The sequence below is a fragment of the Pelobates fuscus genome, chromosome 10 (assembly GCF_036172605.1).
Source record: "Pelobates fuscus isolate aPelFus1 chromosome 10, aPelFus1.pri, whole genome shotgun sequence".
Taxonomy (NCBI): domain Eukaryota; kingdom Metazoa; phylum Chordata; class Amphibia; order Anura; family Pelobatidae; genus Pelobates; species Pelobates fuscus.
In genome coordinates this window covers 148,869,256-148,890,587 of record NC_086326.1, presented here as the reverse complement: position 1 = coordinate 148,890,587, position 21,332 = coordinate 148,869,256, and the positions used below count along the sequence as shown (strand labels likewise).

Sequence of the window (21,332 nt, the reverse complement as noted above, 5' to 3'; positions counted from 1 at the left end):
AGTGGGAGTATGTGGGACAAAGTGTGAGAGATACAAAGCATGAGCATGTAGAAGAGAGTGTGCAAGAGTAACACTCAGAGTGTATTGCCATTTTATTTATTTATTTTTATTCCATCAATACATTTCCCACTAATATTCCGGGCTCTGCCCTCACACTGCATAGAGACCAATAGGAGCTCTGCCCACAACAAAGATGGCGTCTGAGGGTCAGCCTTGGTGACGTCATATTAAAGAGCCGAATTACAGATCTCTACCATGAAAAGCCCCCCATCCAGTGCTGTACAAAGAGGTAGTGGATACAGTGCTGGGCAACACAGGGAGCAGCAAATCTGGAGTAAATAGTGCTGTGAGTGATAAATATACAACTATCTGGGTATATAGACTGTGTACATTGTATATTATACAGCCCTGGGTATATACTGTGTATATAATGTATGGGGTAACTATACACCCCCTGTATATACTGTGTATATAATGTATGGGGTAAATATACACCCCCTGTATATACTGTGTATATAATGTATGGGGTAATTATACACCCCCTGTATATACTGTGTATATAATGTATGGGGTAAATATACACCCCCTGTATATACTGTGTATATAATGTATGGGGTAAATATACACCCCCTGTATATACTGTGTATATAATGTATGGGGTAAATATACACCCCCTGTATATACTGTGTATATAATGTATGGGGTAAATATACACCCCCTGTATATACTGTGTATATAATGTATGGGGTAAATATACACCCCCTGTATATACCGTGTATATAATGTATGGGGTAAATATACACCCCCTGTATATACTGTGTATATAATGTATGGGGTAAATATACGCCCCCTGTATATACCGTGTATATAATGTATGGGGTAAATATACACCCCCTGTATATACTGTGTATATAATGTATGGGGTAAATATACACCCCCTGTATATACTGTGTATATAATGTATGGGGTAAATATACACCCCCTGTATATAATGTATGGGGTAAATATACACCCCCTGTATATAATGTATGGGGTAAATATACACCCCCTGTATATACTGTGTATATAATGTATGGGGTAAATATACACCCCGTGTATATAATGTATGGGGTAAATATACACCCCCTGTATATAATGTATGGGGTAAATATACACCCCCTGTATATAATGTCTGGGGTAAATATACACCCCCTGTATATACTGTGTATATAATGTATGGGGTAAATATACACCCGCTGTATATACTGTGTATATAATGTATGGGGTAAATATACACCCGCTGTATATACTGTGTATATAATGTATGGGGTAAATATACACCCGCTGTATATACTGTGTACATAATGTCTGGGGTAAATATACACCCCCTGTATATACTGTGTGTATAATGTATGGGGTAAATATACACCCCCTGTATATACTGTGTATATAATGTATGGGGTAAATATACACCCGCTGTATATACTGTGTATATAATGTATGGGGTAAATATACACCCGCTGTATATACTGTGTATATAATGTATGGGGGTAAATATACACCCCCTGTATATACTGTGTATATAATGTATGGGGTAAATATACACCCCCTGTATATACTGTGTATATAATGTATGGGGGGTAAATATACACCCCCTGTATATACTGTGTATATAATGTATGGGGTAAATATACACCCCCTGTGTATACTGTGTATAAAATGTATGGGGCATGGGGTGCAGCTGAATCGCTCTGTTCATTGGCATACTGCCCTGCCCCTCCAGGATCCAGACATGTTGCTGATTGAACACCTGTGCAGACTTAAGATTGTGGGACTGTCTTGGCAAAATCAGAACTGTTGGCTTCTATATATATATCTGAGAAGCACATATTCAATAAACTTGTTTTCCAGCTGGCTTTATGGAATGTGAATACCTTCCAACATTGGGAGTAATGGAATCAGGGTGGGAGTTACCAGTGAAGCAAGTTGCATTACTGAAAGTGCCCACTCACTGAAAGGGTGTACCAGCCTGGTGCCAAGTGAACATATGCGATGGTCGGTCCGCCCCCTATTCGTCATCATTGAGTAAACTTTCACCCTGTACCTCACAGTCAGCAGACACATTCCAGCCAATCAGCAGCAGACCCTCCCTCCCAGACCCTCCCACCTCCATGACGAATAGGGGGCGGACCGACCATCGCATATGTTCGCCGGCGAACGGTTCCTGGCGAACAGTTCAGGACATCACTAATAATGTACTCATGTGTCTATAAATCAAGACACATAAATTAATTTATTTGAATTACTTTTGGTAAGCTGGACATATTATGCACACTCCATGATTGCCAAAACTTCCATATCATGTCCTCTTGGACGTGAGAGACAACAGGATGGAGCTATGGTTGAATTGCATCTGGTGTAATGCAAACATAAACAATTCTATATCATTACCAGTTTTTCTTTATCTATTTCAGGTGTAAATTGAAATACACTATATCTATAACTACAGAGTCACCGAATATCCTAATTCCTGTCCACAACCCCAGAGTCTGTTCTCAGGCTGCCTGATTGGCTTAATGATGACAAACAGGAATCCGATGACCGAGAGGTTCCTGGATCTGACCCTGGAGGTCAACTACCTGCTGACTGGAGAGGTGAGGGATTCTGGGAATGTCAGTCTGATATATTTAAGGCTTGAAGAGGAGTATATGGAAGGGATTTGTGAAGTCTAACATATTTAAATGGTTAGTCTATAAACCTGTTTCTTAGTTATAGGGATTCTATAGTGCCAGAAAAACAAAGCCCTTTCTCTGGAACTATAGGTTCCTAGAGTGCCCCCTCCTCTCACTTAGCTAAATCCAGCACCGATGTCTCTTGGCTCTGGGTCAGGCTTCGCCCATGCTGGACATTGCACCAAGACCACTTCAATGAGCTGAAGTGGTCTGGGTGCCTATAGTGTCCCTTTAAACAGTTGTCAAGCAGTTTGATCAGAACCATGATTGTCAGAGAATTTTGCATCTTGGCTCCTGCTCGCCAGAATTTCTAATAAGAAAAGCGGATCCAATCTGCCGATTAGTAACTTTAAAATGTGGACGACACTGACATTGTAATATGGAAATGTAAGTTTGGTACTAGCAATAAATGAGTAGGGGGCCAGGCTGTGGGCACCTTTTTATGATTTCCAGTTTTATTCAAACTGTACAAATGGGTAATTGAGATCTGGGGGATGGCTCCCGCAGCCTAATTGTACCAAAACCACTGTAATATATGTAGTGGTTATGGCTACTAGACTTAAAGTAAAGAAATAAAATATTGTACATGGCCCCCAAAAAATGTAGTTTTGGCAGAATCAGCCCAAATATAAATACTTTTATCCAGCGAACCAAATTTTGTCCAGGTACCGTATTAGGTTTTGCTAAATCACTTTGTTAATACTAAATAATAAACGATTTGTGTGAACCAGAAATTCAGAAGGGGAAAAATGGCAAAAGGGCCTACGGGGCTCAATATGACTCTCCATATTAGTATAACCCATAAATCCAATGCAATTTAACACTTACCATCAGAACTCCTGTTCTGTTAGTGGAACTTTCTTCACATACAGGAGGCTGCTGTAGGCGGTATCAGGCAACTAATGTTCACATCTGCTTATAACTGCAGCTATAAGATTCTCCCCCATCCTCTTCCTCCTTAGCGTCCATATCTGTAAAATAGAGTAAGCAGGTCACCCCCAAACTGTGACTGTGATGAAGCAATGGCATTCAGACTAGATCGAATTCCTAAACTGATCACAATATCGGCTAGCAGTTCTGATGACAAGAACTCCAACGGAGAATAAAATCCATGTTAGAAACTGGTTTCTGGGGAATGTTCAGAATCCACTAGAGACTGACTGGTGGAGCCCATTCCTGGTGGGTTAGAGCGGGCTTTCTGCTGCTCAGCTCACCTGTAACCATGTCACGTTTAGGATACTTTTATTGACCAGAAAAAGAAACGTACGATGTATTCGCCTGCTGCACCTGCACACAAAGCAGGTACACGTCTATTCTGAGATAAGAAAAGTAGCTTCAGATGGCAGCTACTCCCTTGCTTAGAAGGGGTTAGCTAGGTAATGAGAAGTGCTTTAAAACCCATCTCTTTAGGAAAGCTTATGGCCTCCCAGAGTAACCTCTCCGTCACATACCTGTCTCTTGCGCTCTCCTAAAGGGCAGCACTCTACTCTCTCCTCCAGCTCTGCTTAATCCCCACCTTATTAGATTCCTATTTCCTGTCCTAATGTATTATATACCCCACCTCCTATAGAATGTAAGCTCGTTTCAGCAGGGTCCTCTCCAACCTATCGTTCCTGTAAGTTTTTTGTAATTGTTCTATTTATAGTTAAATCTCCTCATTTTATAATATGGTAAATCGCTACGGATTCTGTTTGGTACTATATAAATGGCAATAATAATTATTAAAGGAAAACCATAGCGTTAGGAATACAAATACCGTATATACTCGAGTATAAGTCGACCCGAATATAAGTCAAGACCCCTAAATTTACCCCAAAAATCTGGGAAAACTTATTGACTCGAGTATAAGACTAGGGTGGGAAATGCAGCAGCTACTGGTAAATTTCTAAATAAAATGATATCCTAAAAAAATGATATTAATTGAATATTTATTTACAGTGTGTGTATATAATAAATGCTGTGTGTGTTTGTATGAATGCTGTGTGTGTGTGTGATGCAGAGCCTTGGTGGGGGTTGGGCATCTTTTTATTTTTTTATTATTTTAATATTAAATTATTTTTTTATATATTATATTTTATTTTTATATTATTATTTTTTAATATTATTAATATATTATTTGACTTTTATTATTTAAATTTTTATTTATATTTTTTCGTCCCCCCCCCCCTCCCTGCTTGTTAGCTGGCCAGGGAGGGGGGCTCTCATTCCCTGGTGGTCCAGTGGCATGGGCTGTGTAGGAGAGTGGCTGGCAGCGAGCTGTAACTTACCTTTCCTGCAGCTCCTGTCAGCTCCCTTCTCTCTCCTCCAGTCCGGTCAGAGTCCGGTCAGCTCCCCTTACAGCAAGTCTTGCGGTGTGACTGCCGCGCGGAGCGTTGCCACGGTAACCCGTGGCAACACTCTAACCCCGCGGCTCTCGCGAGACTTGCTGTGGAGCTGACAAGGGAGCTGACCGGACCGGAGGAGAGAGAAGGGAGCTGACAGGAGCTGCAGGAAAGGTAAGTAACAGCTCTCTGCCAGCCCCCATCAGGACCGCTGGGCTTGTAATGAGCCCGGCGGTCCTTGTCTGTATTATGGCAATGTAAGTTGCCATAATACAGACACTCACTCGAGTATAAGATGAGTGGGGGGTTTTCAGCACAAAAAATGTGCCGAAAAACTCGTCTTTTACTCGAGTATATACGGTATGTAAAAATATTTATTCCTAGCACTATAGAGCCCTAGTCACCTCAATGGTGACTAGGGCCCCGTTACACGGCGAATAAATGGTAAATTAACCATTTATTGCTTGCCTTAATCCAGCACCGGGCTCCCTCAGCGCTGGTGACCTCTCCTCCTCCATCGACGTCAGCTAGAGCCGAATGCGCATGCGTGGCCAGAGAAGCACGCACATCCAAACCCGCCCATGGGAAAGCATTACTCAATGCTTTACCTATAGGGATCTTTTTTGATGCTGGAGGTCCGTGAGAACTAGTGGCTGGATTAACCCTAGTGTAAACATGGCAGTTTCAGTGAAACTGCTATGTTGTCAGCTGCCGGGTTAAAACTAGGAAGACCTGGCACCCAGACCACTTCATTGAGCTGAAGTGGGCTGGGTGCTATAGTGGTCCTTTAATAACAACCAGACTTCACTAGAATTACCACCAATTAGAAAATCATTCTTGGATAGATAGATAATTTAGATACAATTTTATTAGAAAATGGTTAAGAAGTACGCAAAAATGTGCAAAAAATTAAAAAGTGCAACAAAAAAAAGGAATGGGGAACAGATCTGGTCTTCGTTATAGCAGTCATAGTATTTATAATATATACGTAGTGTCTCAAAATCCATCTGAAAGAGCCTATAAAATACCGGCATCGGACAAAGGACCACGTGCGGCGGCCATTTTAACGTCGAACACCGCCGACCCTTACCATCGCCGACACTTCGACTAAAGTCGAAGTACAGGCCACACTTCGAACGGGACTTAGCCGTTTTTATGCCGGAAACTGACCGACCGCACAGCCCAAATCCATGGAACTGTTTTGGGCAGGAAAAGGTGCTTGCGGTCGGTCATAAAGGGACCTCCAGCTAACTTTTTATCTACTGGAGGGATTGGGATGATTTTTGAGAGTGTTCCTAATTGAAGTATGCGGATTAGGAAAATGTATGTTTTATGTTTGTGACATGTATATTTTAGAAGTTATAAATATTGTGTAAAAGTTATGTTTTAAACTGTATGAATAAGTGGGTTACCTCTCAGGCTAAGGGGAGGGAATCTGTGGGTTGCAACCGTTATGCTATTGGCTATTTTACACCTCCCCTGTGGGCGGTCTTATATGTGTAAGATGGAAATAAAAGCCAGGCTGGATGTGCCAGTCCAGTTGTTCCACTCCTGATACTGTGTGTCGTCCAGTTATTGGGAAAGGTGTTGGGATATCTGTGGATTATATTGCTGATCGTATTATTTACCCTGTTGGATTTGTATTTGTTCCTGCATCCTCTGGATATACTGGTGGAGTTCAGCTGTGGGAAATCAGCTCTCCGCTACAGGGACACCATAGTAAAATAACTTAAGCTTAATGAAGCAGTCTTTATGTATAGATCTCACTGCTCAATTCTCTGCAGTTTAGGAGTTAAATAACTTTTGTTTCTGTCTATGCAGCCCTAGGCACACCTCTCCTTGCTTTGACTCACACAGCCTACATTGAAAAATTGTTTATTTTTCAGTCCGATGTTAACTTAGTTTATATGTTTTTATCTCCTGCTCTGTAAATTGAACTTTAATCACCCAAAGGATGATCTTACAGGGTCTAGAAGGCTATTAACCGAGCAGGAGACACATTTGAAATTAAACAGAATGTGCATTAAAGAGTAAACTTTAGATCTCATTTTACAGGAAGTGTGTAGAAAGGCTGTGTAAGTCACATGTAGGGAGGTTCGGCTAGGCTGCTTAAACAAAGTGATTTAACTCCTAAATAGCAGAGAATTGAGCAGTGAGACTGCAGGGACATTCTATAAATACAAACATCACTTCATTAAGATGACATTTATTTTGGTTAATATAGTGACCATTTAAATATATTATTAGAATACTCTAGCGCCCCGTTTTTTTTGCTCTCCATATTAATAATATTGTTTACTTTGTCAATTTAGGTAAAAGGGACCTATTTAAATATCTTGTATATCTGTAATTACAGAGCCACAGAATATTCTAATTCCTGTCCACAACCCCAGAGCCTGTTTTCAGGCTGCCTGATTGGCTTAATGATGGCAAACACAAACCGGAATCCGATGATGGAGAAGATCCTGGATCTGACCTTGGAGGTCAACTACCTGCTGACTGGAGAGGTGAGGGATTCTGGGAATGTCACGGCAACTACACAGTTTGTCCTTTTTATTTAAACAGACCTCCAGTCTTCAAATAGAAGAGAAATTTGTGACGTAGATTCTGTGCACATCTTTAATAATCAATGGGACATCACTGTGACAGCAGTCTCTCTTTTTATAGCTTTGGCTTTGAACGAGAACATTGGCTTACTCTGCAGGCTGAGAATTAGCAGGCAAATATGATTTTTTTTTTCATATCAAATTGCTTGTTTTTTCTTAAGCTTTCCACACCCAGTCCAGGGAGCATTGATGTAACCATGCTGGGAAAGTGCAGAGAGGGAGTCTGATTCACTGCACATCATTGCACAGCTTGTGCTGTCAGTAGCCAGCCTGATCGGTGGGATTTATCCAGAGCAGGACCACCTTGCTGTGTTTCTCTCTCTTCCTGCTGTGTCTCACGAAGGAGCTTGTTGCTACTGCACAATAATGTCCTGTCTTTGTCATTAGTGTACTGGTCTGAAACTGAGATGGGTAAATTAGTGGGCGGGTAAGAGGAATCGAGGGAAGCTGAAGAAACTCAAAATGAAAATAACTTAAAAATAAAATCATTTAATACCTGCCATGGAAACCGGTCACCATCAGTACTGAATTGGCCTAAACTCTGACTGGGATTATTTCAGTGTAAGCCACCACACCTTGAGGAGGTGTTTCTGTCAGTCACTGTTTTCCATCTAATGTACGTGGGACAAGAAAACCTGTTTGTGTGAAGACATGCTGTTTGCAAAGTACAGAGCAAAAACGCAGAATCCCAAGACTGTCCTATCAGATCAATCCTGTGCAATGCCAGATCAATAAGGAACAAAACAGCGATTATTGCCGACCTTATTGAAACATGCGAATTAGCGTGCATTACAGAATCATGGCTAGATGAAAACGCGAGGCCTATTCTAGAGGCAGCTATTCCAGGCAATTACACGGTGTTCCACCGACGAGACAAGATCGCAAGGGAGGTGGAGTTATGATCTGTGCAAAATCATCCTTAAATCCCGAACCAATATCAGTCCACAAACCCCAATCTGCAGAATGCGTAGCTGCCAGCCTCTCAGTAGAGGATTCCGGATACTGTTACTATACAGACCCCCAGGAGATGGGAAGAGATTTCTTCAGGAACCCTCAGATTTCATATATTGTGAGGCTTCAACACTTGGATTGATGACACCCTATCCCTGCTTGGGCAGGATCTCCTCAGCTTGATGAGTGCACTCGGCTTCACACAAATCGTCGCCAGTTCCACCCACAAAAAAGGTCATAAACTTGATCTAGTGTTCCAGTCTGGACTAGAAGTGTCACCAGTAACTGTAAATCCAGTTGTTTGGTCAGACCACCATTCCATTCACTTCTCCATTGTATCACAATCAGCCAGACCCCAGTCTCATAACCTGGTCAAACACTGCTCATTAAAAGGGGTGATGCCATTGGATGTAACATCACATATGGATCTAGGGGAACTAATGGGCACCCGTGAAGACACCAGCTCCGTAGTCCGACTCTACAACAAAACCATGAGAGTCATCCTAGAAAGCATTGCACCAACACTCCCTCCTGTCAGTGCCAAGAATAAAGACAGACTCCGGTTCCAGGGCATTCAGCCACGTTGCCCCTACCTTCTGGAAATCTTTACCGTGTGCAATCAGAGAGGTATCGTCCTTACAGACTTTTTAAAAGCTAAAGACCCACCTCTTCCATCGCGCTTTCAGTCCGCTCATCTGACCTTCAGAAACTCCTAACTTTTATGTCTTTATGTTTGTTTATTTCTAAAGTGCTTTGAGTCTCACAGGGAGAAGTGATATAAAATCGCAAGTTATTATTATATTATTACCGGTAATTTAGGACTGAGTGACAGGGAGTTAGTCAGGAAGGGCAGAGTAGGATAGTGAATGGGCCATTGTGAACCTGACTGTACAGAGAGCTCAGTGTGCAGAAGGATGCTGCTGGTACTTCATGAGACAAAGGGCTACAGAAGAACAGTGTTGTTGGTGCACCGACACAAAACACAATATATTTGAATTTAAAGTCCAAGCCTTTTACCGTGTGTATATGATATATGTAGCCTATGTAGTGACTGGCTTTGTCGCTGGGATACTTCATTTGCATATTGTCCTTTATAGACAGACGGAATATGAAAGTCATAGATATCCTTTACTGAGAGATGTGTATTTTTATTAGGTGCTTAATATTGATTAGAATGCCTCTCTCTATATAGGATTACATCGTTATGAAGAGATCTGGTGAGTCCATAATACAGGGCAGAATCCCTCGTGCATCCGATGGATCCAGCAGGACCCACAGCCCCAGCACGGTGCCTCCACCTCACTCACTGATACATGAGAGAAACAATGAGCAGAAAATCATGAAACTGACCAATCAGATCATCCTCCTGTTGACTGGAGAGGTGAGGGATTCTGGGAATGGGACATTATAGAGTAAAACCAAGGGATGTGTCTGGATGGTGACTGTATCATTGTGTGTGCCAGGTTCCTGCTAGGTGTGAGGATGTGTCTGGATGGTGACTGTATCATTGTGTGTGCCAGGTTCCTGTTAGGTGTGAGGATGTGTCTGGATGGTGACTGTATCATTGTGTGTGCCAGGTTCCTGTTAGGTGTGAGGATGTGTCTGGATGGTGACTATATCATTGTGTGTGCCAGGTTCCTGTTAGGTGTGAGGATGTGTCTGGATGGTGACTGTATCATTGTGTGTGCCAGGTTCCTGTTAGGTGTGAGGATGTGTCTGGATGGTGACTGTATCATTGTGTGTGCCAGGTTCCTGTTAGGTGTGAGGATGTGACTGGATGGTGACTGTATCAGTGTGTGTGCCAGGTTCTTGTTAGGTGTGAGGATGTCACTGTTTATTTTCCTTGTAGGTGTGGAAGTATTTTGGAGGACACAAGGAACCTTACAATGACTTAATGATGGACACTCACCAGCCTCCACCAGGTCAGTTTCCTAGCTAGAAAACGTTCAGAATGTTTAAATTACAAATTAGGGGTCACATTAATTCAGTAAAAAAGACAATCGACACTCCAATCTCCAGACATATAAAGGATTCCCATGGAGAGTCAACCAAAGAAATCCCCTAGGAAAGGGGACTGGGAGTTACTTATGACGTAGAGAATCCTTCTGGATCTATAAATTGAAAACTTTGACACCAAATGGTTTAAATGAAGGCTTCTCTTTTATTCCCTTCATTTGATATCATTCTGTCTTTCCTTTATCTATAGACATAAAAGATGCTCGCTGGGATTCCTGTACAATTTCTACAATCATCCTTACCAGCTACTTAATATTTTCTTTCTTTAGGATTTTGTCTTTAAAAAAACACTATAGTCACCAGAACAACTACAGCTTAGCCTCTTATGCCGTTATTGCGTACTATGCCATCCCGCATTTAAACGCCAGTAAGGCGGCATAGTACGCCATCCAGCCGCAAATCACTTACTTGGACCGGCGATCCACGGCGATCCTGGTCCAGGGGGACTGCCTCACAAGACAGGCATTAGCCCTGCTTCCTTTCCAGCCCTCCAGGGCATTGTGATCGCGACAAATGTTGCGATCACATGGCCGCAAAGCACTCTATTAGACTGCCTGCAGGGGGGACTATTTGAGTGTTCAAGCAGTCCCTCTAGTGCCTGAAAAAGAAAATAGTTATAATCACACATTCAAATAATATATTATACATGTATAATATATTATAAGTTAATTAAAACATTTTATTAGCATGTTATTATTCACATATAATACAATATCATATATGTAATATATGTGTATTTAAATATGTATATGTGTATACATATAATGTCTTTATTCATCTACTCTTTTTTTTACATTTATTAATTTTATTAACTATAATTCACGGGACCTGCATGATAACCCAAGCAGAAAGTCCATTGCATTTAGTTTACAAGCCCTATATTTAACCCTTTAACTTTCCAAACCACCATAAAACCTGTACATATGTTGTCTCGGGAGACTTCACTGAACACCATAAAACCGGTCTCCTGTTGTACTTGGGAGACTTCGCTAAACACCAATATGAGTATTTTAAAACACTAAAACTTGATGATGATATAATCAGTGAAAGTGCAGCTTTTGTGTGAAAAATGATTTAAAAAAAATATAATATATATATGATAACTAACTTTGGCTAGCATTTGTGACTTAGTGGCTACTACAAAAGACTGGGCTTACCCAATTCTGAATATCCTTTCTTGTCTACTTTTGTGAATGGTATGCGGTGATGGGGGTAATTCTCATTCCTTGGCTGCTCTATGGTCTCAAAGGCAACATAAGCCCAGCAAACCAATCTGGCAAACTGAAATGGGAAAGCTCTATATTTGACCCTGGAACTTTTAATGGGAGTGACATAGTGTCCCCCCCGATTCCACACCCGTGCCCCGCGAGTGGAAACCAAAGAAAACCTTTACAGGAGGGTACGGTTTTACTCATGAGACATCGCTGAACACAAATCTGAGTAGTAAAACTTAAAATGACAAAGATATTAAAGAAAGGGCATTTGTTTGTGAAAAATGCAGAAAACAAATAGGAACGCTAATTTTGGCTAATGTTTGTGACTACTAAGTGGCTACTAAAAAAAAAAAAAAAGAATGTATATACCCCATTTGAATACCTCGGGTTGTCTACTTTGGCAAATGGTATGCCATGATTGGAGTAAATCTCATTCCTGGGCTACCATACATTCTCAAAGGCACAATAGACAATCTGGCAAATTTGAATATGTAAAAAATGAAATGGGCAAGCCCTATATTTGACCCTGTTGCTTTCCAAAACTCTATACGGGTACTGTTTTATTCATGAGACATCGCTGAACACAAATATGAGTGTTTTAGAGCAATAAAATGGATGACGACGATGATATCATCAGTGAAATTTCAGTCTTTGTGTGAAAAACGCAAAAAAATAATATGAATGCTAACTTTGGCCAGAGTTTGTTACTAAGTGTCTGCTACAAATTACTGGACATACCCCATTTTGAATACCCTGTGTTGTCTTCTTTTACAAATGGTATGCACTGCTTGGGTTTATTTTCATCCCTGGACTTCCATATGGTCTCAAAGACAGCATAGACTCAGCCAACCAGCCTGGCAAATTTCAATATGTAAAAATGAAAAAGAGGAAAGCCCTATATTTGACCCTGTAACTTTCTAAAACGCCATAAAACCGGTACATAGGGGGTACTGTGGTACTCCTGAGACATCGCTGAATACAAATATGTGTATTTTATTGCAGTAAAGACTAACAGTATTATGACATTCACAGTTAAAATGTCACGTAGAATTTGAAAAATAACACTTACATTTTCTCTAAGTTTTAAAAAAAAACTTTATTCATCTTAAATTATTTGATATTAAATGAAAGCCCTCTTTCTCCTGAACAAAATGCTATATAATAAGTGTGGGTGCACCTAATATGAAAGTGGTTAATTATGGTTGAACAGACATATAGCGCAAATCTTAGGTTATGTTTACGTTTTGATCACAACTTGTACAATTGTGAATTCACTGCTTAACAGATCGTCACTTTCTTTCTAACATAGATGTTAACAACTACTGAAGTCTAAAGGATCCATTAGTACCAATAAGAACCTTATTAAGTAGCATTGAATTTTTTTTTGTTATTTATAATCTTTATTGATATTTTTTTTCCTTCACTCCTTTCTTTTCTCTTTCTTTCATTTTCCTTTCTCTTTTTTTCCCCTTCACAATACAATACAATAACAATAACATAACACATTGTTTGAAATTTGTGTAACAGAGAATCTATCATTACATTCGTAATTCTTGTCTAAGTTAACATGAAATCCCTAAGTCCAGCTTATTTCACCATAACGACCCATTTTTTTCTTTTCTGTATACTCATTCCAGACATACCATAAAACATGAACAAACATTAAACATCAATGGTCATATTAAAAAAAAAAAAAAAAAAAAAGAAATTTGCTGGAACTCTAAGGGGGTTGATCATATATCATTGACAAAATAACTTTTAGTCATTACTACAATATCCCAACTTAGAGAGCCATAAGTTAGAGAGCCATAAGTTCCTGTTGTCCTCTATTTAAGCCCCGGTCCATTTTTAATTGGTATTTCACTTCACCTTAACTACTGGCCATGTTGGTACAAAAGTTACTTTCCAATACCTAGCGATAGTCATTTTTGCGGCTATAAGTATATGAACTATCAAAGGGCGTGTTTTATTGGGTACCTGCCATATGTCGAGTTGTAGTAGACATGTCCGTGGTGAAAAGTTTAAATTAATCGAAGTTAAAGCTTTTATCTTAAATAGAATAATTTTCCAAAACAGTTGAATAGGCCCGCAGTCCCACCATACATGTAAGTAATTCCCACATTCTAAATTGCATCTCCAGCAGTTAGAATCGTATGAGTTCGAAAATTTACTAATCCTGCTAGGTACCATATACCATCTGTTTACAATTTTAAACTGACACTCTACTAAGTTAAGGCAATGTATGTTTTTATAAACCAAGTCTAAAGCATCTCTCCATTGTTTGTAGCTAATTTGGATGTCGAGGTCCCTCTGCCATGTTTTAGTTATAGCTTCCAGAGGTTTATCTGGGTCCTTCAATAAGAGTCTTAAACCCATAGCTAACAGTTTATTTGGTGAGTCTTTATTGAGTGTATTTTCCAACCAGATTATTTGATTGGATCTTTCTCTGACCACATAATGTTGACAGAAACCTTTTAACCTTAGATACCCGGTAATTAAAAACCTCCTTATTCTCTATTTTATAACTCTGTTTTAAGGCTTGAAAATCCATCCAAGAATTTTTATCTAGTAGATCTTGTATTCTATGTACCCCCTTTTCTGTCCATCTTAGCAAATTGATATTGGACATATAATATGATAGATTCATTAGTGGTAAGGAGGGAGTTAACTTATTATGTAGACCCATTAGGTATCTAATTTTCTCCCAATCTTTTAAGGTGCCATTTAAAACGGCACTGTGAGAGATGAACTTGGGTGGATCATCGTTTTTTGGCTTAATCGTTCAAAAAAGTGGACTCAAATCTTAAAACGGTCCTTCAATATAAGTTAGATCTTGTTCTAATTTATACCACATCTCATTTTTAGCTTCATTTAATTGAGTAATAACCGTGTGTGGGAAACTTGAGGCTTTTTGATAGTCTCTTAAGATGGGAACTCCCAGTCCACCTAATTTCACTTTTAAAGATAGCCAATTCAGGCTTATTCTTGGGGGTTTATCTAGCCATATATATTTGTTAATAATAGATTGTGCCAATGTCAACCAACTATCTGAACAAGGTAGAGGGACCATTCTAAATAGGTAAACCCATTTTGGTATAATATAGGACCTAATTACATTGATACGGCCCCACCACGAAATTTCTTTTCCATTCTTTTAATTTCTTTGCTGTATATTTAAGGAGTGGTAAGAAATTGAGTTCAATTATTCTGTTCACTTCATTTGAGATTTCGATCCCTAAGTAGTTAACTGATAAATCTGCCCACGCAAATTCAAATCTATTTTTAAGAATGCCTATGCATACCGGGGTAATATTCACTCCAAGAGCAGTTGATTTATTAACATTCAGTTTATATCCCGAATGCAATGAGTATTCATCCAAACATTTTAGTAATGCAGTAGAGGAGTTCTGTGGATCAGTTAGGGTCAATATAACGTCATCCGCGTACATTGTTAGTTTAATACAATCATTTTTGACATTAAGGCCCTTTATTGCCTCATTACTCCTTATTGCAGCTGCAAGGGGTTCAATTACCATTAGATAGAGAAGCGGTGACAGGGGACAACCCTGTCTTGTCCCATTTCTCAATACGAAGTAATCTGAACTAAAACCAGCACCCAGAACTTTTGCTGTAGGGTTCGAATATAAAGCCATTATTGCTCTCCCTATATTTCCTGTTAATCCAAAAACTTTTAGGACCGCGTTGAGAAAGTCCCACCTGACCCTGTCGAACGCTTTCTCTGTGTCCAGTGACAGGATCAGGAGGGGAAACTTTTTCGACAGCCCAATCCACCACATCCACCACATCCACTAACCGTCTAACATTATATACTGAAGATCGTTTTGAAATGAAACCAACTTGGTCTCTATGAATTATATTTGTCATAATCCTATTTAATATATCCGCAATTATTGATGAATAAAGTTTTATATCTTCATTTAATAGTGATATAGGTCTATAATTAGTTATTAATTCTGATGTTTTTTGTTGTTTGAGAATTGGAACTATATACAGGGAGTGCAGAATTATGAGGCAAGTTGTATTTTTGAGGATTAATGTTATTATTGAACAACAACCATGTTCTCAATGAACCCAAAAAACTCATTAATATCAAAGCTGAATATTTTTGGAAGTAGTTTTTAGTTTGTTTTTAGTTATAGCTATTTTAGGGGGATATCTGTGTGTGCAGGTGACTATTACTGTGCATAATTATTAGGCAACTTAACAAAAAACAAATATATACCCATTTCAATTATTTATTTTTACCAGTGAAACCAATATAACATCTCAACATTCACAAATATACATTTCTGACATTCAAAACCAAAACAAAAACAAATCAGTGACCAATATAGCCACCTTTCTTTGCAAGGACACTCAAAAGCCTGCCATCCATGGATTCTGTCAGTGTTTTGATCTGTTCACCATCAACATTGCGTGCAGAAGCAACCACAGCCTCCCAGACACTGTTCAGAGAGGTGTACTGTGTTCCCTCCTTGTAAATCTCACATTTGATGATGGACCACAGGTTCTCAATGGGGTTCAGATCAGGTGAACAAGGAGGCCATGTCATTAGATTTTCTTCTTTTATACCCTTTCTTGCCAGCCACGCTGTGGAGTACTTGGACGCGTGTGATGGAGCATTGTCCTGCATGAAAATCATGTTTTTCTTGAAGGATGCAGACTTCTTCCTGTACCACTGCTTGAAGAAGGTGTCTTCCAGAAACTGGCAGTAGGACTGGGAGTTGAGCTTGACTCCATCCTCAACCCGAAAAGGCCCCACAAGCTCATCTTTGATGATACCAGCCCAAACCAGTACTCCACCTCCACCTTGCTGGCGTCTGAGTCGGACTGGAGCTCTCTGCCCTTTACCAATCCATCCATCTGGCCCATCAAGACTCACTCTCATTTCATCAGTCCATAAAACCTTCAGTCTTGAGATATTTCTTGGCCCAGTCTTGACGTTTCAGCTTGTGTGTCTTGTTCAGTGGTGGTCGTCTTTCAGCCTTTCTTACCTTGGCCATGTCTCTGAGTATTGCACACCTTGTGCTTTTGGGCACTCCAGTGATGTTGCAGCTCTGAAATATGGCCAAACTGGTGGCAAGTGGCATCTTGGCAGCTGCACGCTTGACTTTTCTCAGTTCATGGGCAGTTATTTTGCGCCTTGGTTTCTCCACACGCTTCTTGCGACCCTGTTGACTATTTTGAATGAAACGCTTGATTGTTCGATGATCACGCTTCAGAAGCTTTGCAATTTTAAGAGTGCTGCATCCCTCTGCAAGATATCTCACTATTTTTGACTTTTCTGAGCCTGTCAAGTCCTTCTTTTGACCCATTTTGCCAAAGGAAAGGAAGTTGCCTAATAATTATGCACACCTGATATAGGGTGTTGATGTCATTAGACCACACCCCTTCTCATTACAGAGATGCACATCACCTAATATGCTTAATTGGTAGTAGGCTTTCGAGCCTATACAGCTTGGAGTAAGACAACATGCATAAAGAGGATGATGTGGTCAAAATACTCATTTGCCTAATAATTCTGCACTCCCTGTACGCCTTTAGCATCTCATCGGGTATGTTGCCTTTTATCAGAAAATCATTAAAGATATCAGTCAATTTGCCAGTCAAATTTTCTTTAAGAGATTTATAAAATATGTTACTAAAACCGTCCGGACCTGGGGATTTATATAGTTTTCATTTATCAATAGCTCAAATAACTTCTTCCATAGCTATAGGTTCATTCAAGTTTTGGAGTTGAAGAGTTATTAGCGGGAGATTTAAATGCTCTAAGTATTTTTTCAAATCTACTGGCATTTGTCTATCTGGTAAATTATATAATTTGCTGTAGAACGTTTGAAAAGCTTGACCTATTTTAGTTGGATCTAAAAGATTAACATCATCTTGGATGATCTTAGTTACCCTCATCTTAATTGATTCTTTTTTAAATATATTAGAAAGTAATCTGTCCGCCCTGTTACCTTTGTAATACCATGTCCTTCATCATTTTTCTAGAGAAAAATTAGCTTTCTGCATCAGCATATTGTTTATTTTTTCCTTAATTTTTGATTAAGTTCTATACTAGGTTTATTTTTATTAGCGCATTCCAGTCCATCTAGTTCTATATATAGTTGCGATACATTTTCCGAATTTTTCTGCTTCTCCTGGGACCCCAATTAATTAATTAAGTGTCCCAGAATTGTGCATTTGTAAGCACACCATATAAGGGGTAAAGGCAAATCATCCTTACTATTTTCTTTTTCTTTTTTTTCTCTTAGGATTTCTGTAGTTGGTCAATCTTCCGTCTCCTATTTAAAATTCTTTATTTTTCGTGCATATATTATACAGATAACATTTTTCTAGCAATGCCACAACAGCGATTGCCAGGAATTTAGTAGACCAGTAAATACAATTGTATGGCATGAGTAACTGTGCACATTTTTTATATATATGTTTGAGGAGAGTGGTTAGTAGTATAGCGCAATTCTAGCGTGATTATGAGAAACTATGTTTAGATAAAAAATAATCATGTTAGGTAGCTAGGGCTAGTGTGCGTGATGACCGCCAGGTTAGATTCTTTTTTTTTTTTAATTCTTTATTTTTGTTAGTGCATGGAATAACATTTTAGCCCTCTGAACAACAACAGTTGCATAAAACCATTGGATAACAGTGAATAACATGGCATAGAGATAGCTGTGCACATTTTTAGGAAAAGGATGAACTATATATGAATGTAAATAGAGTCAAGATGTATTTTAAAAGACAAGTAGGAACAAAGCATGGAGTTAGAGGAGTGTTGGCTTGTTATATACAGGGAGTGCAGAATTATTAGGCAAATGAGTATTTTGACCACATCATCCTCTTTATGCATGTTGTCTTACTCCAAGCTGTATAGGCTCGAAAGCCTACTACCAATTAAGCATATTAGGTGATGTGCATCTCTGTAATGAGAAGGTGTGTGGTCTAATGACATCAACACCCTATATCAGGTGTGCATAATTATTAGGCAACTTCCTTTCCTTTGGCAAAATGGGTCAAAAGAAGGACTTGACAGGCTCAGAAAAGTCAAAAATAGTGAGATATCTTGCAGAGGGATGCAGCACTCTTAAAATTGCAAAGCTTCTGAAGCGTGATCATCGAACAATCAAGCGTTTCATTCAAAATAGTCAACAGGGTCGCAAGAAGCGTGTGGAAAAACCAAGGCGCAAAATAACTGCCCATGAACTGAGAAAAGTCAAGCGTGCAGTTGCCAAGATGCCACTTGCCACCAGTTTGGCCATATTTCAGAGCTGCAACATCACTGGAGTGCCCAAAAGCACAAGGTGTGCAATACTCAGAGACATGGCCAAGGTAAGAAAGGCTGAAAGACGACCACCACTGAACAAGACACACAAGCTGAAACGTCAAGACTGGGCCAAGAAATATCTCAAGACTGATTTTCTAAGGTTTTATGGACTGATGAAATGAGAGTGAGTCTTGATGGGCCAGATGGATGGGCCCGTGGCTGGATTGGTAAAGGGCAGAGAGCTCCAGTCCGACTCAGACGCCAGCAAGGTGGAGGTGGAGTACTGGTTTGGGCTGGTATCATCAAAGATGAGCTTGTGGGGCCTTTTCGGGTTGAGGATGGAGTCAAGCTCAACTCCCAGTCCTACTGCCAGTTTCTGGAAGACACCTTCTTCAAGCAGTGGTACAGGAAGAAGTCTGCATCCTTCAAGAAAAACATGATTTTCATGCAGGACAATGCTCCATCACACGCGTCCAAGTACTCCACAGCGTGGCTGGCAAAAAAGGGTATAAAAGAAGAAAATCTAATGACATGGCCTCCTTGTTCACCTGATCTGAACCCCATTGAGAACCTGTGGTCCATCATCAAATGTGAGATTTACAAGGAGGGAAAACAGTACACCTCTCTGAACAGTGTCTGGGAGGCTGTGGTTGCTTCTGCATGCAATGTTGATGATGAACAGATCAAAACACTGACAGAATCCATGGATGGCAGGCTTTTGAGTGTCCTTGCAAAGAAAGGTGGCTATATTGGTCACTGATTTGTTTTTGTTTTGTTTTGAATGTCAGAAATGTATATTTGTGAATGTTGAGATGTTATATTGGTTTCACTGGTAAAAATAAATAATTGAAATGGGTATATATTTGTTTTTTGTTAAGTTGCCTAATAATTATGCACAGTAATAGTCACCTGCACACACAGATATCCCCCTAAAATAGCTATAACTAAAAACAAACTAAAAACTACTTCCAAAAATATTCAGCTTTGATATTAATGAGTTTTTTGGGTTCATTGAGAACATGGTTGTTGTTCAATAATAAAATTAATCCTCAAAAATACAACTTGCCTAATAATTCTGCACTCCCTGTATATATCTTATGAAGCATTAGCTTCATTGGAAATCAGAGTCTTACTAAACTTTATACACCTTGAAGAACAATTCCAGCTAGTATATCTGATTATCCGTCTAATTATGTTGTCACAGAATAAGTTATATAATGTATTCTCTTAATAACATCAAGTATGCAAGAAAAAAGGGGAAAAAAAGGAAACAATGTCATTGAGGACGATCGTGCTAGCCTAGATCATGGCCCGTAGGTGGGCACAATAGGGTGTCTATGGTTGTCTAGTAGGGGCTATAAGCCTGCTTCCCCCTGGGGGACACATGCATCTCTTGTGGCCTTTGGTACGTTGTCTCCTTAAATTATAAAATATAAGATTGCAAATGAAGCCTATGTACAGCAAAATAAACATAATGTGGTGTCTAGGAGGGCCTGTCTCGGGTGGTGGTTCCCGTATGTAGTAATCTGGCCGCCGTGAGGTTATAAAGACTTCTCTGCTTGCCTGTAATTACGGGTACAGAGAGAGAATGTGTGATCTAATGAGCGATCCCCTGTAAGGCAAGTAATCCCACTAGTATGGGGCTCTCCCTCGCTATGTGGAAGGTGTAGGTAGGGAAAATGTTAATGTGTCGATCTGAATTTGGGGCCTAGTCTGTTGTGCTGTCTTGGTAGGGCGCACTCGGTAAACTGAGCTACTGCTCTAATAAAAGGTAAGCTATAGCAGAGGTTAAAGGGTTGCGCTGCAAGTTATTGTGAGTCAGGTTTTAATTGTCCCTTGCAATTACAGCAATCGTTCAGCTTCAACTGGATACCGCCTGATGAGTAGCCGGGTAGGCCACTACAGTCTGCTGGCTTGTTAAGGAGGGTTCTGGTCCCTGCTTTGGGCTGGTCCGTTCTGGCTGGGTGCCGGAATGGTAGTTCCCGCCGTTGTTCGTTTCGACGTCTGCATTGTAACGGGCAGCCCCAGCGTGTTGAGGAGCTTGGTCGGGTCTTCCCCTGCTGAGAGGGCCAGGACAGAGTCGCCGTGGGGCACCACTAGCGTACCGGATGCTCCCCATCTGTACCGGACTCCGTGGTCTCTGAGGGCCCTGGTGATGGACTGGAATCTGAGCCGCTCTGCTAGTATCGAGAAAGGTAGGTCATCAAAGAGTCTTATACGGCTGTTTT

General features: G+C 40.1%; 1 protein-coding gene across 1 annotated transcript; it reads left to right on the top strand.

Annotated features, from left to right (window-relative positions):
* Positions 1 to 260: 260 nt before the first annotated feature.
* On the top strand, positions 261 to 18,108 carry LOC134574857 (oocyte zinc finger protein XlCOF29-like). Its single transcript, XM_063433910.1, has 5 exons — positions 261 to 289; positions 7,389 to 7,539; positions 9,782 to 9,970; positions 10,439 to 10,511; positions 18,098 to 18,108. Exons 2-5 carry the CDS (start codon positions 7,456 to 7,458, stop codon positions 18,106 to 18,108), a joined length of 357 nt encoding a protein of 118 aa, XP_063289980.1. The 5' UTR covers positions 261 to 289; positions 7,389 to 7,455.
* Positions 18,109 to 21,332: the final 3,224 nt, after the last annotated feature.